Source organism: Ochlerotatus camptorhynchus, unplaced genomic scaffold, assembly GCF_037179485.1.
Source record: "Ochlerotatus camptorhynchus isolate MF236.1 unplaced genomic scaffold, CSIRO-AGI_Acam_v1.1 ptg000434l, whole genome shotgun sequence".
Taxonomy (NCBI): domain Eukaryota; kingdom Metazoa; phylum Arthropoda; class Insecta; order Diptera; family Culicidae; genus Ochlerotatus; species Ochlerotatus camptorhynchus.
This window is the reverse complement of record NW_027040920.1, coordinates 3,527,466-3,548,416: the sequence shown is the minus strand read 5'-3', so window position 1 is coordinate 3,548,416 and position 20,951 is coordinate 3,527,466. Positions and strand designations below refer to the sequence as shown.

General features: G+C 39.1%; 1 protein-coding gene across 2 annotated transcripts in view; it reads left to right on the top strand.

The window, feature by feature from the left end:
• The first annotated feature begins 273 nt into the window (after positions 1-273).
• ltl (larval translucida) overlaps positions 274-20,951 on the top strand; it is a 39,077-nt gene continuing 18,399 nt past the window's right edge. For both annotated transcript variants that reach the window (XR_010518500.1, XM_065234611.1), the window contains exon 1: positions 274-1,436. Coding sequence is in view for 1 of the 2 variants with exons in the window: in XM_065234611.1 (XP_065090683.1) it covers positions 1,132-1,436 (305 nt within the window). In the remaining variant the exon portion in view is untranslated. The remainder of the gene's footprint in view (positions 1,437-20,951) is intronic.

The following is a 20,951-nucleotide window of genomic DNA, read 5'->3' as shown; positions in this document are numbered from 1 at the left end:
CCCACTACCGCCCATTCAAATTGCTCCGATCATACCAACAACTGTGTGAAGATCAGGAGATCACTTTCTCCCTCTCTCGCTCTTTCTCGCCATTTTCCCGCTTAGTACATTACTTGGTAGGTAGGTGTATATGGACGATCCATCCCATCAGTAGCAGAGAGGGAGATTCTCCTTTTTGCTCTCATCGCGTCACCATGCATCGCGTACGAACAACAGCATCTTGTCGCCTCTGCTCCCAAGGAACTGATGTTTTTAAAAGGAACATATTCAAATGTTCTGCTCTCAGTAGATTTTTGACCGCACTGCGATGCAGACACCACTGGAAACAGGTCAAAGCGTCTAGTTGGGTGGGACCTCAAGCTCTCCAATCATAACAGTTTGACTATCACCGAAGCTGTGTGTAGAGTGTTAGTAATTTCCTATACTTTTTTGATGATAATTAACACTTGGTGAAGAATCGGAGTGTGCAGCTCTTTCCCATTCGGTGCCATAGCCGATAGTGTATATATGGTGGAAGAGGCAATCACTGTTGCGGTGAAAGTGTGAACAGTGATAGTGATAAACGGGATTCGGCTCATTAGGATTTAGTGGACAGGAATAGCCGCTTCCTAGCGCAGTGAATGAATCAACATCGAAACACAAAGGTTTCCGAGAATAATTTTGGGACACAGAAAGCAGCCAGGTACGAGAAGCAAAGTTCGATTATATTGAGTTATCGCCGACCTCTCTGATACGAGTCAGTGTTAAATGATTGTGTGTTTATTTTGGCGCCAGCAGCTGAGGGACGTTTTCGAATTTTGATTGGCCCGAGGTTACCCTTAGCCTAGTGAGTGAGTGAGAGTGTTGGAAGAAACGCGAAATCACCGGGATAGGGGAACTCCCCTTCTCCCTCCCATCACACCACCAGCCCAGTTCTGGTGCCAGACAGGGTTCCCTTCGGGAAAAAGGAGACCGACAGTACAAAACAAAACGACATAGCAAGAAAATAGAAGAGTGAACCTAGTGCAATCAATTGTGAAGGAAAAACGAAGAATCTTATCACAAAGCTAAAGTGCTGAAAGTGTGAGTGATCTTTAGAAAAGAATAAAAAAGAAAAACACACAACTCTGAACGACATCGAAAGCACCAGCAATGGCAACTCTACTGTATACGATCATTGGCATGACGGCCAGTGCGTCGTTGAACTGTGCTGTCCGGAGGGAGATATCTCCCTGTACCTGTTCGCCGCACGGATTCTTCGCCAACACGATCGAAGTCAAGTGCGAACAGATGGAATCCTTCAATCAGGTGGTGGATGCCCTGCAGGATCGCTTCACGCCTGATTACAACATCTGGCTGACGATATCGCACTCGCAGCTGCTGGACCTGGCTACGCAATCGTTCTATGAGATGAATATGAACATCAAGACGCTCAAGATGAACTTTGATAATTTGAGGTAGGTGGAATAGAGCAAGCAGTCCAAGTAAGAGACCATTTTTGTACGCTCTGATATGGGTGTTTCCTCTGGTTATCGCAGTGGTTGCTACTGACGAGTGAGGCCTGGGCCGTCATAGTCCTATTCCTGCTGATAACTTCGCCGTCGCCGTCGCCGCCGTTGAACACAGCTGATGAGGGGAAGCATTCCTTGTCGCTGTCTTTAACCGTTGGACCATACAGTAAACAGCATTGTGTGGTGATTTTCTTGTTTGTTTGTTATTGCGATCGACGATGAGCTGGAAAATTCCCCATTTCCCCGAAACGTGCAATGTTTTGCATACGCTTGAATTACGTTCGTTTGCGTCAAAAGTGATAACGGGTGTATTCGTGGAAAATGGCACACACATAAACAGCTGCAACGTTTTTAACTATTATACCAAATGACTTGAAATTTTCAGTGAAGAATGCTCAGTCCATAACGTACATATGTAATTTTTATGAGGATCTGAACGGCGGTGTATCTCGAGTAATGGTCATGAGAACAACATTATAATAAATTTTGTTCAGTTGCACAGTTAAATATTGAAAACAAAACTTTTTTTTGAGAAATATTATCATTCAAAATATTATACAGAGGAGAAAAAAAACTCATCATTTGAATCATGACATATTTTTAACTTGTTTATTACTCCTTAAAGCATCATGCTTGAACATTTCTCGGAATTTGGTATACTAGTTAAAAAGTAACAGTTGTTTATGTGTGGGCCATTTTTCACGAATACACCCTTTACTAGCTAAATCTCTTTTTCACAGTTTTAACCGATTTGGACACGACAGGATGAGCAGCTAATCTATTTTGATTTATGGGAAAATGACATCTCTCTGAGACCAAAATTCTTTCTCGGAATCTTGTTAGTCATTATGGTTGGAATTAAATCCTGCTGATAAGATTAAAAAGGTTGTCGTAAACCATAAATCACGCTATTTTGTAAAGACAGGTCATGGTTATATAAATATCGATCATGCTAAATGATACATTTTAGAGTTTTCATGTTAGTCCAACGCTTAAGAATCGAAGGATTCTTTAGGAAAATGGTTCATTTTTAAGTTCTTCATAATTCCAGATCACTTTTAAAAACAGAAACCCGTAAGAGATCAAAGTTTCTTATTTGTAAAAAAAAAAACATTGTTTGAACAGCGAGCATATTCTTTTTAATAAATTCACTTGCCAAGCGGAACACAGAGAATACCCAAATTAACAGATGAGAAATCATGCAAAATTTATGAACTTAACTTCTGAATTTACTAACTTTCTCATTTTAAGCTCAATTGAAGTACAGGCCTTCAGCACACATGATCAGAAATATCTTTTCTGTATGCTTTTGAGTATGGATTCTTGTTTGCTTTACAAAAAAAATTAGGCAAGTCAAGGTGTTTTCTCGCTAAAATAACAGTGAATAACATGACCTAATAATGAGACAAAATGCACCACATTAATGGGGTAATATGACTCTACTTGCCGTTTTATAAATTATGATGACAAATTGAGGCAGAATAACGTCTTCGTTTTTGACAGCCTCCCGTTCCGATCGTAGTCGTTCAAAGGTTCATGACCGCTTAATATACTTCGGAACGTTGCGGAACATTTCAGAAGAGAGAATAGAACATAAACAAAGCTTGTTTACTAAAATGATCATTTGCCCCGAATGTATAAAGGAAATATTTTTGATCATAAAAAAAGAAATAAGTACTAAAACTTACCGGTATTTTATCAGAAAGATGTACACACTTAGAAATATGTAATTACTTTTACAAAAGACGTAATCCATATTGGACGAAAATCATGGAACGTAAATAAACATTTCATGTAAAATTAAGTGTTCTAAAATCAAAAGATAAGCAACTCGACAAAGAAAACGTTTAATTGATTTTCTCGTTTCTTTCAACTGATTTTATGGCAAAAGGGCCGCTTACATGTGTCGGTCTCAGGGAACCGAAATTTACACGAATGTTTCGTAGTGTGCAGTTCAATCAAATGGGTAATATCTTTCATCGACGCTCGGAGATGAACTAGCCATGACTAAAAATCTCCTAAATAAAGTTTTAAAAAAATCATCGGCGCTTATAATGTTTGAAGCTCTACAAAATCTTAGAAAGGCGGAGGACAAAAGTACACTATATTCAATGCAAACTGCTGTTTTTCTTTTATTTACATTATTTGATAACATAGAGCTGCCAAATTGATACGGTGTCCAAAGCAAACATAGATTTAACTTGTATGGTAACTATTTTGATGTAAACATGTATTCTCGGCTTAAAACTAAGGAAGTGCATCTTGTCCCAACGCTGCAAATTACCCCAGGTACCTATTTATGTTAATGTTAGCTAAATCCTTAAAATGTTATCTTATTCATACGTAATGAGAAAGTGCAATTTACATACAAAATTGCAAATCTAAGCAGAATAAACAAAATAATTTATTTTTTTTATTTAGAAACTTTTTAAGTGATGGTTTTAGGCAGATTTACGCATTTTCTGACAAGTGACTATGAGTTTTAAGAAAAGAAAAACAGCTTTGATTTCACAATTTTCCTAGAGGCTAAAAGCAATCAAAAAAATAAAATTTGGATAAGACTCGATTTTAGAATCGAAAACAGAACAAAATATTGATATGTGATGGTCTATATAAATAAAAGCTACCATCATTATTGAATAGTTTTTGTTCGAAAAAATATTGACGAAATTAGAGTCAAAATTATTATTTCATGACATGCTGCAAGCTCCGTAGCATTTATTCATTAGGGACATTTGCTGAAAAACTCAAGCAAATTTCTATTCCCATTGAATTGAGAACTGTTCATAAACTACATAGGTAGCTTTTGAGAGGCTTTAAACCTCTTTTCCCCCACGTAGACAATGGTCCATACATTTTTTGAAAATTGTGTGTAGAAATGACTGAAACTACTGTATGAATAACTATGAAACTTGCCAGGTGTAAACAATACATTCTGAATATGATTTACTCAAATTTTCACTCAAATTCTTACGGTTCAAAAGTTACAAATTTTCGGTTTGCCATTTTTATCGAATACACCCTTTATTATGAAAATATGGGTATCATGATAGCGTAGAAATAAGAAATCTTGTTAATATACATTGAATGACGGCTCCACAAAGCTCACACAACAGAGCCTTGCAAATTAATGGATTAAATTAATAGTAATATTAATAATAATAATAATACGGGAAATGGCTTCATGTTAGCCCATGTAAAAAATCTACTCTTCTAAATTTTGTTGTTAGAACAATGCGTCATAAGGACAATACACATGGATATTTTTGGTTGCTAGTGAACATTGTCAAAAAATGCATCGAAATGTATGTATGGGCCAAGGGGTAGGTCACTCCACACACCAATTTTGGGTCAACATTTTTCTCAGTGTGCCGCAAGTGTATCGCTGCTTTGCCGATTGTGCCGGCAGTGCTGGGCATAGAGCAAGCTGTGATTTTTCAAAAATAGGATAATATATTTGGCAACCCAGTATTTCTGACAGCTTGAATGTTTAGGTTTGCAATCGCAACGGCCTCAAAAATATCGTGCTCGATAAGGATTTCTTTTACCGACGAATAAAAAACCTCTACGCCAGCTGGAAGGAACCAGAGTTTTCCCATGATGATTCGCTGCAGAAGGTGGATTGCATTCTGACGGTGGTCGGCGTAGACGAGGAAACCATCTACAGCAAACCAACCTCGTTGAAGACCTGGCTGCTGGGATACGAGCTGATCGATACGATTACGGTGCTGTGCAAAAAGTCAATCTTTTTCTTACCAGCAAGAAGAAGGTCAATTTCCTGAAGCACATCGCGAAGGACGGTGAGGAGGGCATTCCGCCGGTGATGCTGTTGGTTCGGGAAAAGAACGGCAAATACAAGGCCAATTTTGAAAAGTTGCTGGAGGCGGTATCCAAGGATGGCAAAACGTTGGGCGTCTTCTCCAAGGAAAACTTTCCGGGTCAATCCGACGGAAATGATTCAGAAGCACTACACCTTACTGCTCAATCTAGAAGAGGAACTGCTGAAGGTGATGATTCCGGGCAAGAAGCTATCGGAGATTTTCGGTGTCAGAATGGTCAATAAGAAGGATATCAAACTAAGACGCTTGGATTTACTATCGGGTTGGAGTTCCGGGACAATTCGATCGTAGTACCTGAACAAGTGAAATTCAGTTTAAAAACTGTAAGTTGCAGCAATATACATTCCGCGTGATTGTGACGCGGAAATTAGTTCGGTATTGTTCAAATGAGTTTGGTTTGGTAGCCGACCAATTGACCGACTACTTTTCACGGCACAACCGCACGGAATTTTATTCCTTCCACTCAACCTAATTAACTTTTATTTTTATTAAAACAAATCGAAAACCATTTATTTCATCTCGTATGAGATGACACGTATCCAAAAATATAACTACTCAAATTTAAACCGAAATCTCTCTTCAAATTTACATACGTCGCATCGGTGGTAAGGCCACAGTTGTTACTCTTCACCACCACCAAAGCATATCCATCGTTGCCCCAGTAGTTGGACCAGGAATTCTTGATTAGTCAGGAATCTTTTCCTTTGAGTTTTCCGTATCCCATCGCCACCATGATTCAATCCATCCAAATTGCTCTTGCATTCCGGTTCGTAGTACACTCCATTTGCGTAGTAGCTGGAAGACTTGTGACCGGCATCGATAGCAATCGACAGCCCTCGGAAAAATACATTTCAAATTTAAATGTGAACCGAGAAGTGAATTGCTGGTCTGAGTTCCTCTAGAATATTCAATTATTTAGAGTACGTTTCTGAAATACACAGCCAAACAGCACGTATGTTGTGAACAACTTCAATGACAGCTGTCCAGCAGTGCTCCCATTTTATTTAATGAACAATCCAATGCCTACGAGATTGTGCAGAAAGTGTGCCAATGTGTTGCCCAAGCTGTGCCGAATCTACTTTCGGCACACTGTGCTGAGTGACTTACCCCTTGGTATGGGCCCAATATAAGGGGCACTTAGGCCGACACTAGGGACATTAACCCTACCAGGGATGGATCGCTCTTTGGAGCACCGTTCATTATTTTTTATATAGTGAGCTAAAGTTAAAACCAATTGAATTTTCAGTTAAGCCATCTGAACGTACTAAAATTAAAGCCTTTATTCTCCCGATCAATCTTCAAAATGTTCACATTGTATAGCTGAAGTTTAGTGCATGTCGTATTACCATAGAGGTTACTCTAAGACTAGAAGGTCCCGAAATAATGTGCTCAACTTTTTGGCTCAGCTCTGGTACTCTCTTCGGTCCCAAGCTAATCGATTCACCCCTCGAAGCATAGGAAAATCCACTAATCCCTCATTTTACCCTCTGTCACACTTTCATAGCGAATCAAAACAAACATTGCGTAGTACTAGAATTTCGACTAGAATAGGGTACGATAATCGTTTGCTTGGGACCAATAGGCTTGTCAAGTAGTGAGCCAATTTAAAATCGTTAGTTTCGAATTGATTGTTGGTATTACTCCATCACTATTGATTTTTTACAGTTGTCATTCTTGCATTTATCGCAAGGATCCGACTCTAATTGAAAGGTCCCGCTATTTACATCCTTCGGAGTGTTGAAACACCCTCCAAAGACGCGCCCTTTTGTAAGTCAAAATTTGATTCCTTAGCAACAAAAATAAGGAATGACACCGATAATGACCATGCATCAGAACCCTAGGAATCACATTGATGAAGACTAATCAACTCAGTTTTTCCTTGTTTCAAGATCATCCTCGGTCCAAGCAACCCGAGGACTTATCACTATTACCAAGGCATAAAAAGTAACAAGGACTAATATGTGTTCCTTTGATTACTGAAAAATCCTGTTCCCCTAGTTTGAAGTAGATCTTACATCCCGTAACGTACCACGAAAATGTGATCAACCAACGTTACGGGGTGGGCTCTTCCTTAATAATGAGACAGTTTGAAAGGAACCGGGGCTAATCAAAAATGACGTCTCCACGGTAACTGAAATAAAACACGGTTACAATAACCTTTATCTCCGACACAGGCAACGGCTGTAATTTAAAGATTGGAACGCGCAAAAATTGGTCGACCAAAAAACCGTTTCTTTCAGTCAAAATTTATATCACAAAAATCTTCTTATTTTTATTCCGGTAGTTCAATTCATATCTTTAAAGGAATCCGAACTGCCGTGCCTTCCATTTAACCTCTTTCATTAAATTTTGCACAGTGGTCTCATCGACCTTATTTGCCGCCGAACGCCAGTTAGATTTAAACTGCTGCTCGTTTTCAATGGATTTATGCGTTTTTTTTTTTGGGATTCCATTTGACCAAGACCCAATACCGTTAGATAGGGCGGAGTTCTGGGCTGTTGGTAGGGTTGTGGTCTTTGGGTACCACAACCATGTTGTTCGTATCGTACCACTCGATTGCATTTTTTTCCCATAGTGGCACACAGGTCTATTATGTCTATTATGTTGCTTTAAGAATTGTAGCAGCCGCTTTTTCAGGCTTTCCTGGACGTAAAGGGTGATACGGTCAAAATTTGGTCAAGGGAAAACGCGTGTAAATCGGTGAAATCGTTTATTTAAAAAATCAAATTAAATTTCTTTCTCAAGTTCAATTAGTATAAAATTCAGGAAAAATATTCAGTTAGGCTTCCGCTTTTCCAAATCCGAATTGCCGGGCCTTACGCTTGACCCCTGCCATCAGATTTTGTACAGCCACCTTGTCCACCTTCTTCGCCGCAGAAAGCCAGTTTGCCTTGAACTGCTGCTCGCCCTTAGCAGTTTTTTTGGTCTTCTTTAGGTTCCGTTTGACAATAGCCCAGTATTTCTCAATTGGGCGGAGCTCTGGCGTGTTGGGAGGGTTCTTGTCCTTGGGAACCACCTGCACGTTGTTGGCGGCGTACCACTCCATGGCCTTTTTACCGTAATGGCAAGATGCCAAATCCGGCCAAAACAGTACGGAACAACCGTGTTTCTTCAGGAAAGGCAGCAGACGTTTATTCAAACACTCTTTCACGTAAATTTCTTGGTTGACAGTCCCGGAAGCTATGAAAATGCTGCTTTTCAAGCCACAGGTACAGATAGCTTGCCAAACCAGATATTTCTTTGCGAACTTTGACAGTTTCATGTGCTTGAAAACATCTGCTACCTTTCCCCTTCCTTTTGCCGTATAAAACTCCTGTCCCGGAAGCTGCTTGTAGTCGGCTTTGACGTAGGTTTCGTCGTCCATTACCACGCAGTTAAACTTCGTCAGCATCGTCGTGTACAGCCTCCGGGATCGTATTTTGTTTATCATCGCGATTTGGAGTCACTACCTTCTTGTAAGTCGATAGTCCGGCTCGTTTTTTGGCTCGATGCACGGTTGTAGACGATACACCCAGCTTATTTGCGGCATCTCGGAGAGAGAGGTTAGGGTTTCGCTTGAAACTACCGGCAACTCTCTTTGTCGTCTCAGCGGCTTCCGGTTTTCGATTTCTCCCCGATCCAGACTTCCTAGCTGTCGACAAACGTTCCCCAAACACTTTAATTACATTTGTAACGGTTGATTTGGCAACTTTTAGCGATTTTGCCAACTTTGCGTGCGAGTAGCTCGGATTTTCGCGATGCGCGAGCAAAATTTTGATACGCTGCTCTTCTTGCTTGGACGGCATTTTGACAACTGAAGAGTGAATTCCAAAATCAAAATAGGAGCAACATTCTACACACACACACCTTCAAAATGAGGGGTGTTCAGGTTTTTTAATGCAAAATTGAAAGAAATACGTCAAGTTGATATTGACCAAATTTTGACCGTATCACCCTTTAGATCTCTTGATTGATGGTTCTCGTAGTAATGAAAATGCCGCTTTTTAGACCACAGGTGCATATGGCCTACCCAGATATTTTTTCGGACACTTCGATAGTTTGGTGGTTTTGAAAATTTCAGCCACCTTCCCGTTTTTTGATGCGGTATAAAACTCCTGTCCCGGAAGCTGCTTGAAATCCGCCTTCACAAAAGTTTCGTCGTCCATGACGACACCGCCGAACGTTGTGAGCAGATTTATACAGCTTTCGGGACCGCTGCTTTGCCGACGTGTTTTGTTTGTAATCTCGGTTCGCCACCTTCACCTTCTTAAACATCGGCAACCCGGCTCGTCTCTTGGCCCGCTGCACAGTAGTATGAGAGACATTTAGCCTACCAGCGACGTCCCGGATGGAGAGGTTAGGATTCCGCTTATATGTCACCGCCACCTTCTTCGTCATCGCTGCCACGTCCGGATTACAATTGCCGCCGCTTCCAGGCTTCCTGGCGGTCGACAGACGCTCCCCGTCTCTCCCGTTTGTGAAAACTCATCATAGCAACCATTGTATATACACTCAACTTCCAAATGCAGCATTTCAGGTTTTTTATGCTTTTTAGACAGAAATACACCAATTTGAAGTTGACCAATTTTTGCGCGATCCAGACTTTAATTTATTCCATTAACTACTGCTTTAATAACATTAATTACACAGTGCAGCACAATAATAACATTTTAAATACATTTAATTACACTAAGAACCGATAATTAATTTTAATTACCTAAAGTGCTACTTCCAAACACATTAATTGCTTTAAGTAATTTTGCTTAAATTTTAACTGAGACGCAACGGTTCTTTGCATTGCTTGCCTCTCGGTGAAAATATCTTAAAGGAATCAGAAGACAATAGTTTCACAAATGTTTATAGCTTTCCGAAAAACTAAAAAAAAGTAGGCCGTGGAATAATGACGTCTTCAAAAGAGTTGTTTATTTTGTTTAGATGGACATTTTTGCTTAAGACGTGAAGTCTATTAAATGCCAGAGTTAAAAGTTCGCTTATGGTGTCATCTATGCAGATCAGTTTCGAACTATTTGTTTATGTCAATAGATGGACCTGCTAATAATAAGAAACTTTGTTGAAGATACCAAGTCTCGGAAATGCTTCGTTGTGCAGTTATTAATTATGTCCAGCTGTATTGCCTTCCTGGCCTACTGTGCATTGGAAACTAAAACAAATGTCATCGAGAAGTTCTCATTCATATGAGTAATTTTGACGTAAGAAGAAGCATTATATGTGTTAGGAGTATGCGGTATACGAACTATAACAGTCATAATAAATGAAAGAGGCCCTAATACACTTCCCTGGGGCTCTCCAAGATTATGCCCCACACAGTAACAAATAAATTTTAGTATTACATCCAAGAGGATGCACTTCAATCATGTAGAAAATCTCATGTAATTTTAATGGCCACAAAAATAAACAAATACAGTAAAAGCAGCGTAATGTCAGTTCATGCACTGTATTAATGATAATTTTGTCCTTTTGGCAAGTATTTTCGACACGATTGAAGTGCATCCACTGATATGATATTGTGATATTGAAATTAATGTTTTGCTGTCCACGGGACTGGAAACAGAATAATTAAAAACAGTCCGTTGAGTTCTGTCAGACAAATAGCTTTCAAATCATTTATATGCAATACTAGTAATTCCAAAGCGCTTGATTTATCTTAGCAATAAGGGCCTAGAAATGGTTTCAAACGCGCGGTTTAGATTCCAAAACAGCAACAATCGGATATTTACGCTCCAAGTAATTTTTCCGCTTCGCTAATACCAAATTTAGCGCGAAACGACCTTCCCGATATTCCGATTATTCTGGTATCAACAAAATATTTCTATTCAAATACTCCAACAGCTGGGCTTTAACAAAAAGTTCTAAAATTTTCTCTGATGTGTGCAAAATTTTGATGGGTCGAAACTCTTTGGCTTTAATCGTTCCAGCAACTTTTTGAATAGTCAAAATTTGTGGCACATGTCCAGTTTGCAATGATTCATTAATAAGGTCCAGCAAGATGCATTTTTTTTTTCTTTTTTTTTATTATAGTCACTTTAACGCACTTGGGTCATTCGTGACTTGTCCGGGGGTGAGATATGAACTCGTGACTTTGGCGTGAGAGGTATGGATGCTAACCACTACGCCGGGGTCCCCCCCAAGATGCATCATTAACATTATCTACTCCAGCCGATTTTCCTAATGCAAAAGCAAATAACTCTAAGTTCGTCTAATGTAATTGGTTGTTTTATTTCATTATGTTGTTTATCGACCGATTCAATGGATTAATTAATCAACGAAAGACTATTAACAAAATAATCATTAAACTTAGATGCAATTATTGGTTCTGATTGTTCTAATGTACCATTGCCAGGCTCTAGACAGATTCCAAAATAATGTTTAAATTATGGCAAGCAGAAGAGTTAAACAGGAGCGAAAATATTTAAGTCCGCATACTCAATTAAGTGCAGCGTACAGTGTTCTTCTATAATTTTTCCAGTTTAAATTGAAGAAGTATCCGCTCCCTAAATTCTGGTTAAAAGTAAATTTGAACACAGGTTTCAATGTTGCACCGCACCCCTAGTGGTCGGAGAATCCTTGTAGTTCCATGTCAACAGATGCATCTTAATTAAGTGTTATAAGGGAACTCTTAGCATGAGTAAAGCACAGATTCTCTTGAAAAAGGTCGCTAGGGTAATGTGGACTCACTCAATCCAGCTTTCCACGCTTGGTAATAGGGGCTTGCACTGTAGTTTTTAACACTATTGATTCTCTGTGCAGCTTATATTTTGCAATAACGGAGTAGCAATCACGGGCGGTCAATCATGTCCATGCTCATGCTCGGCACGAAGAAGTAGTGTCCCTCATATCTTCAAATTGAAATACATACCTTCTATGAATAATTTACTTAGTAACAATACAGTCAACACTCCGGAAGCCGATGTTGAAGAGACCATCGGATTAGGGAGTAAACTTTTTAAATTTGTATGGGAAAAATGGTCGAAAAAAAGGATAGTTTTGATTTTGTTGACAACAGTAAAATATTTAGTTGATCCAAAAATATTGAGTATTTGTCGAGGTATTTGTTTAAACTCCAGCTTTAGCAGTAGGTAAACAAAAGATGTTTAAATTTTAAAAACGTTTTAAGGGTAAGGTGGGGCAAGAATGGTCCGTTAGTACATTTAATTATTTATTTGTTTATCAATATCTACAGGATCAATGCACCTTCAATGGTGGTTTGCTTTTTCAAGCCCTGTTGATTCTTTTTTCTTTGATTTGTTTGTCCGTCGATTTTGTTTTCCGTGCTGAGCACCAATGCTACCGACGCCAAGGAAGCAGCTCCCACACCTGGACTCTGCCTTTCGACCCATCAACTCATGAACCGGGGACCAACGGCGTTACTTCCCTCGTGATCAGAGATGTTTATGCGTTTACATGCTCTATATACCTGCTACAATAAAGGTGTAGTGCCGTCGTTAGGGGATTTTATGTTTGGAATTTTGAAAACCCAATAGCACCACCATGTAATGTGTTAACTATTTGCTAATCACTTTCCAACCAAACGAGAACTCATAATCAATCAACAACCATTGCATTGGTAACAAAGTTTCCATTTTGCAATATTTAAACTGACAGCCAGATTAATTAGGCTCCAATCCATATCACTGCCGACCGGGCGGCGTCTGTCTGCTCAGTTCAGTGGCGTTACATTCATCGGCAGGAACACAAACCGCGCCTCTCCGGGGCGCCACCGTTAGCTATTTGCTCCCTGTTCTTCTGCAAGTGTTTTATAAATAACGTCAAAATTTAATTAATTGCCGATTCGAAGCTTATCAGCAACAGGCAGCCATGCATGAAGAACGTCAAATAATCGCATGGCGTTTTACAGCATTCGCGAGACAGCAAAAAGAATACACTACAAATGATTTTTTTTTATTCGCCATCACAGAGCTTGTAAAATGATCCCCAAGCAAACTGCCGATGCTCCCAGCGAAGCCGGGAAATTGCGCCAACGACACCGTCGGTAGAAGAGATAGGTGTAAGCATGTTTCCGCACCGAGTACACCATCGGAAACAAACAAACCATAAAAGGAATGTTTATTCAGCTGCAAATTGTTGATAAAGGATGAATATTACGAAAATATTGATTGAACCGCACGGAACAATATTGAGCATCGTGGCACTTAAAAATTTGTGTTTAAACTAAATGAAGTAGACGTTCTACATACGGTATTCCCAAATATTCTAATTGGCTGTCATCACTAGAAGGGGATTCCCCTGAGAAAACCAAGCAATCACAATAAAACAGCGTAAATTACCAAGCGTCTCCATTGAATGCATGCCTTCCCGGCTACAACCGATGGAGCTTTTCGGTAGGATGGAAAATCCATTCCGTATTGGAAACGTGCAGACACGTTTTACTGCTGCGCATATTGCTTCCAGATATGAACTGTGTTGACACGCGGCGATATTTAGTGTGAACATAAATATATGAATGAACTCAACGATGACGCTGACGCTGACGACGACGACGCCGAAGACGACGTAATTACAACTTCTGATTAGTGCCATTTCATGTTTTATCGCGTGCACTTTCTCGCAGCATCTTTGTCACGAAGGGCTCGCTTTCATTCACCCCCATATCATTGTCATTGCTAGCAGTTTTCTCAGCATTGTTACAATTAGTGTTTGTCGTAAAAACGGCGACAGTCAGCGAGCAGGCAGAGCATCGGCGACAATGAGGCTGCAGTGAACGTTGGTCATAAACTTTTGAGCGTGGGAGGTGTAAATTTGATTCTTCCTGGCGATTGAACACGTTTTGCTGCACGTTAGGTTTCTATTTTCCGGGATCTCAGAAGCTGTCAGCTATCGATTTTGTTCAATACTATCGAACTTTTTTAGTTCACACATGTGTTGCGGTAGTTTTTTCTTCTTCCTCTGTTCGAGACATTAAACCAGTGCGACCAGTAATTCAATCTATTGTAGTATATCCCGTGCCCTTAGTTTAGAAATGATGAAATATTCGGTTTTGATACAGCTGTCATTCTTGCCTTCATCGCAAGGAACCGATTCTAATTGAAAGGTCCCGCTATTTATACCCTTCGGAGTGTTGAAACACCCTCCAAAAGCGCGCCTCTTTGTCAGTCAAAATTGGATTCCATAGCAGCAAAAATAAGCAATGACACCGATAATAACCATGTATCAGAACCCTAGTCTTAACCGCTTCAAACTAGGGAACGAATAGAAAATTAGGAATCACATAGGGGAAAAGTTGGTTTCGGCAATACCTTAACATATTATCGTCAGGGGGTAAACAACGTCCTTGAGAGCTCAATTTTGGCATGTGGATACATTGTGCAAAGCAACTATTGGCCAAATTTGAGTGCTCTAGATCTTTGTTTACCTCCCTGAACTTTTCCCCTACACGGAGAAAAAATACTACCCAAAATTTGAGTTCTTTTTACTTAATATTGGCTTCAGCCTCTCACTTGCACTCGTTATTGTTGTCAAAAAAGGAACGAGAGATTCGACCCAACGATATAGTTCAGCCCAATAAGTTACTTTTGAGTAAATTGCATATTCTCAAATTTACGTGAATTAAACTTAATTTTGGGTAGAATATACTTAAGTGTAGGTAATTTTTTTGTTGGTGTTAAATGAAAACTACTATATGCGATTTACTTAAATTTGGGTTATTGGGGTGAACCCCGGAATTGAGGGAAAAGTACTTAATTTTGGGTAGTTTTTCATCTCCGTGTAGATGAAGACTACTTTGTTCCTTGTTTCAAGTTCACCCTCGGAGGACAAAGCCGAGTCTTGTCACTATCAACAAGGCATAAAAAGTAGCAAGGACTAAGATGCGTTCCTTAGATTACTGCAAAATCCTGTTCCCTTAGTTTTAAGCTAGGATGACTAGGTAGATCTTACATCCCGTACGTACCACGAAAAGGTGATCTACCCACGTTACGGGGTATCTAACTACAGCAACCCCTGTGCGAACTCAAAAGTTCGATCGAATTGCACAAAATCAGAGTAGCCAATGAGAGTAACTCAGTAATGTAATCGAACTCAACTCAAAATTGCAAATATTGTTCTCAGTGAGTGAGTAAAATGTTCCTTTGAAAATAGACCAAAATTTTACTCAGTGTAGGAGTATACAAATTGACTGAGTGAAATATCTCTCGATTTTCCTCATAAGGACTGCATCCAAAATAAGTTGAGGAAAAATTTATTTGCAAATCCATAACTTCAATTATTGAGGACATGTCCTTCTTAAGAATTTAACCCGTTTCGCTTCGACATGAAAATTCAAGTTTAAAAAATCACCATGCCATAATTGTTTAGATATATTTGTGAAATTAGCAATGCAAATGGAAATTTTTGTCTACTTTTATTGAAATATATCAGAAAGGTTGTTTTGTGTCCTTGTGGTCAGAGTTATTCCGGTGAGTTCCTGGTTCAGGTAGATAGGATAAAAAAAGTAGATAGGTTTTCTTTATTAGGTAAGCTTTCAGCATGGGGCTAATTCGCTTCCGATGAAAAGGTGGTTATTTTCCTCGTGAGACCCGTTTATCGTAATGTTTGAGCTGAAAACCTATCTGAAGTTATTTTTAGTAATAAAACTTAAGTTGGTCAAATGTGCCTACCGAGGCCCAGTTTCAAGGAACTCTTAGGACTGGAGTTCAGATGATTTGTTCCAGGCTTACAATTGCTCATTACAGCTAAAATGGTATTATTCGGAATTATGAAACTATGAGATATTATAACAAAAATCAATATTGTAAGAGGAGGAGTAGTAGTTAGTATGACACAGAAAACTTGTCAATTTCGAATTCAGAGTGTCACAATTAGCGATTAGCTGTAACGATGAGTGCTCACTCATCGCGATTGCTCACTAAATGCAACTAAAATCGATAATAGTGACCCTCTGAAAGCAAAATTGACAGGTTTTATGTGTCATACACACTTAGACATTTTTTTCCGAGATGGGCACCACCGAGCAGCTCGCCATTTTATTTTGCTGGATCTCAGTAAAAAACTTGCCGAGATTTAACTAACAAACGGGAATTCTGCCGAGATCTTAGCTAACGAACATAAATGTTGCTGTACAAGTTTTTCACTGAGATACAGCAAAATAAAATGCCGAGCTGCTCGGTGGTGGCCATCTCGGCAAAAAATCTAAGTGTGTACACAAGCTTACCTCAACAATCCGCTCGAATATGAGGAAAATTACGAAAATTTTACCCAGTCTGGGAGTATCCTTATAGACTACGTGAAAACTCTCTCGATTTTCGCCATATTCGAAAACTTTTTCCTGGAAAACCGAGGAAAATTTTACTCAGTCTATGAGTGACCAATATTTTTGCGAATTTGAGTGAACGGAACTCAAATATGAATCAAATTCAAGGGCTGTGTGCCTCATGAAGTTAAACAATATTTATAAAACACACTGATTAATTCTACAAAATTTTATTGAAAATATCTTTCCTTTCGATTAATATTAATTTATGGAATAAACATCACTGTTACTGTTACCCAGTGAGTGACAATAATAAGAGGGAAAATGATAAGTCTTTTTGAACAGTTGATCACTCTGCCCTTCAAAATAAACAGGGTAAGCACCCTCTTTTGCACAGCAATAACACACTCTCCAACACCCTTTCACCAGTGATGATTACTAGACACACAAGGATCATTAGGTATAGTTCATTTTACGCGACGACAGCAGCCAGTATGCCTGACATAACTGATAATAATAGATAATAATGTTGTTAATTCTCTCAGTAGGTATATTGCCTCCTGTAAAACTTCATTCATGAATTGAAAAATCAGTTGATCAGAAACGTCTCGTGAAATGGCAGCATCACTTCCTACAGTACATTTAGCAATTCGTAGCTTATAGCAAATAGGGGAAACGTACCAGTATTGGCCATGTTCCTAATTTGGCCACCTTTTGACGATATTTCATGTTATTTACAATTTTGAGATGTTTAGTAATAACGGCGCCGGTGGTGTAGTGGTAAGCATGATTACCTCTCACCCCAGCAGGCCTGGGTTCAATCCCAGTCGGCGCCGCCGGGATGTTCTGAGGCATAACATCTCTGATCACGCCTTCCTTCGGATGGGAAGTAAAGCCGTTGGTCCCCGGTTCATGAGTTGATGGGTCGATAAGTAGGGTTCCAGGTGTGGGAGCTGCCTTCCTGGCACGTTGGTAGCATTGGTGCTCAGCACGGAAAACAAGATCGACGGAAAAAACAAATCAAAGGAAAAAAAAAAAAGATGTTTAGTAGCGTTCATTTTGTTGGAACAAATCATATTCATCGGTGTTCATAAACATTTCGACCACAAAATGCACGAATATTGTAATTTAATCGGTTTTCTTAGGTTTTGTTAAAATAGGAACCCATGGCCAATACTGGTGCACTTCCCCTACCACAATTTAAATCAATTCTGAATTTACATTTACATTTGCTTATTGTATCGCCAGGTCCGGACGGAAGATTCAATCAGCTGCATGCATGCACACATGACGAATGTAAAAAATCGTGTAAGCCAAAAATGGGAGAGTTATTTACACAATGGCTGTTGTGTTGAGTATTTCTTAACATGGGAGGCAATTTTCATAGTTTTCATATTTCAATTAACTCTAAAAACAAAATTTCTCAATCTTTTTCTGCACAACAAGTTGCATTTTGTTGGGAATTTATTAAAAAAAATTAATCCATCAGACAAGATTGAATCAATACGTGTTTCTGGAGTTATTCTGGTTTCCGTTGGGGTCACTCGGGGTCGGCATTCGGCTTTACTGTTCTGTAATAATCATAAACACGGTGAACATCATACCCAGATAACCAGAATGCTCATATGATCAAACATATATACAAACAAACAAATCGTATAGAATGCAAAAAAGGGCCTATACCTACAAAAGTGGAGGCCATATACGTGCAAATTTTAATTTCTTTTCAAACGAGTTGATTTGACATTATATACGATTTAATCTGTAATAACAAATTCAATTTGAAAAGCCTTACGATGTAATCCGATTTAATTTGTGATCCAGTACGATGGAAAAATGATTCATCGCATATAAGTCGGAAATTTGCATTCTATACGATTTAACTTAAACATAATGCGATGTGCCGGCGCCGGTGGTGTAGTGGTAAGCGTGACTGCTTTCTAACACCCCAATGGGTCTGGGTTCAATCCCAGCCGAGGTCGGTGGGATTTTTCTGAGGCATAAAAATCTCTGGTCAAGTCTTCCTTCGAAAGAGAAGTAAAGCCGTTGGCCCCGGCCCATGTGTGTTGAATGGGTGCGATGTCCTACGCAGGTGTGGAAGCTGCCTTCCTGCACATTCTTTTGCCGTCAATGGATGGCAATCGATGTCCGTCGGTGATTGGCACTAGATTGCGGAACAGAGACCGACGTTAAATAAAGGAATGAATGGAGATAATGCGATGTATGTCATACTTTTATGTTGATGTTGACACTTAAACTGTAGTTATTTACAATACTGTATGTACATTGTTATACGACTTCTGGTTGTCTGGGTATTTTTTCGCTCAAATGATGTAATTGGACCATTCCCGGCTATACCGATGATCCATGATCACATTGGTCATCCCGGGAAAATTCCATATCAAACATATCAAACTTCATGATTTTACAAAACTTGGCCGATAATGGCCTTGTTGATAGTCACTTCTGATCGAAATGCGTTTGAGAAAAAGTTGTGATGTGATGTGAATGGAACCTACCATCAGTGCAAGGATTACCAATGTCTGCAGATACTAGTTCTGCCTGATGGTTTGTTGCAGCAGGGTGAATCAGCTTCATTGAAGACCTTTGGAAGGCAAAACGATCAGGTAGTCATCTGTAATCACAGCCCAAGGCTGAAAGCCTCCTTAATAAAGCTAAATAATAATAATAATAATCTGTAATCACATGACAAGGGACTGGTAAATCCACGTTCAGTCAACAAATCCTTTGATTCGCTTAGGCTGCCCCTCCCCAACCCAATATATAATATAATGATTAAGAATATATGATTTGCAGTAATGATCCAATTTTGTCAACCCCTCTGAATCCGAATTTTAATTATTTTAGATAATGGGAAATGTTATTTTAACTCTCTTTCTTTGATAAGATAAATTTTAATTGTTTTGTTTGGGTGCTTTAAGGTCTTGTGTTCTGTTTTATTTTTGAAAAGATTATCAAGGAGGAGTTGACAAAAAGGGTTATTTATGTATTATCATATGTACTCAAAAACTAATTATTTCAATGAATTTACTTGTACCAACGAACCTACCTTTTGATGATGACTTTCACTATCACTTTCCTTATAAATTTCCTCTCCTTTTTACTTCAATGTTTCCCTATCCTTTCCTAGCAACTTCCAGACTCTTACATCCATCCCCTAAATTTATAAACTAGTTTGACCACTCACGGTCCGCCAGCCGGATATGAAAATAAACTTGTATGGAAGTATCGAATAAACCTCCCTAGGCAGGTTTAGCGCTCCGACTCACTTCTTCCTAATGTGATCGATATGTCGTGGGTCGATGAGTCCGTCCGGTCGTCCGTTCACAAGCAAAGCCTACTGACTGTGCGTTGAGTTGTTGAGAAAAGTAAAGATAAAACTGTGTCTCAGGCGTCATTTAAATCATAAATGCTACATTTTTTTGAAAAATTGAAAAAAAAAGATCCAAAATGGTCAAATTTTAACAAAGATGTGAATCTTTGCTCATTGCAAACAATTACGCAAAGTTTCATACAAATCAGAGGAGGTCGAATTAAATATTAATTTTTATCTCTATTTTGCCTGGAACTGCTCTATATTCCTTGTCATGCATGATGCATGAAAGTGGTTTACCACCCATTGTAGCACGAAAACTAAGTCCGATAGCAGTGGGCTCTCTTCTCTGTTTGTCTTGATCAAGATTAATAACCTCTGATTGTTCTCAACATGTCGCTGTATGAAGGGCCAAAAACGGATTGGGTGGATCAATAGGAAAAGCCGCCTATACGCATCTCCGGGACAGTTCAGAATCTCCTTCCAGCAACATGATCGCACAATTGGTCAAAAAGACGAGCCCCCAAACAGAAAGATGCCCCAATGAGTGGGGAGAAGAGCCCACCCTTTATCCACTGAACGTTATCAACAGGGAGTTGGCATTCCCACTCTCCCCGTCCAAATCGCTTCAATCGGGTGCCCTGTTGGACCCTCCCTTCCCTTTTGTATGTGTATTTAAATGTTTATGTTATGTAAATGTTATATATAATTAATCATCACTTATGTTAGTCGATTGTTATGATTATTGTCAATAATACTTACATTTCGATGAAGATGATGCTACCTATTTTACCTTTTATATTCTTCTTCAGGTTCGCTCACCATTCGGAATAAATGCTCGGTGCGGTTAGTAATATCAAATAGTGTTACATGCAAACGAAAAAGAGATACAACCAGGATTAGTTTTTTTTAAAGTAATAGTTTCATCTGAATACCCAACTAATCATATCGTATCTCAGTGACATTGACTCACTGTGAACCTACATTTAAAGTATTTTGTGATTATATGGTTACTTTGGTACTCACATGAAATGGTATATGGTTACTTTGGTACTCACAACTATACTTATCCCATTAACTCT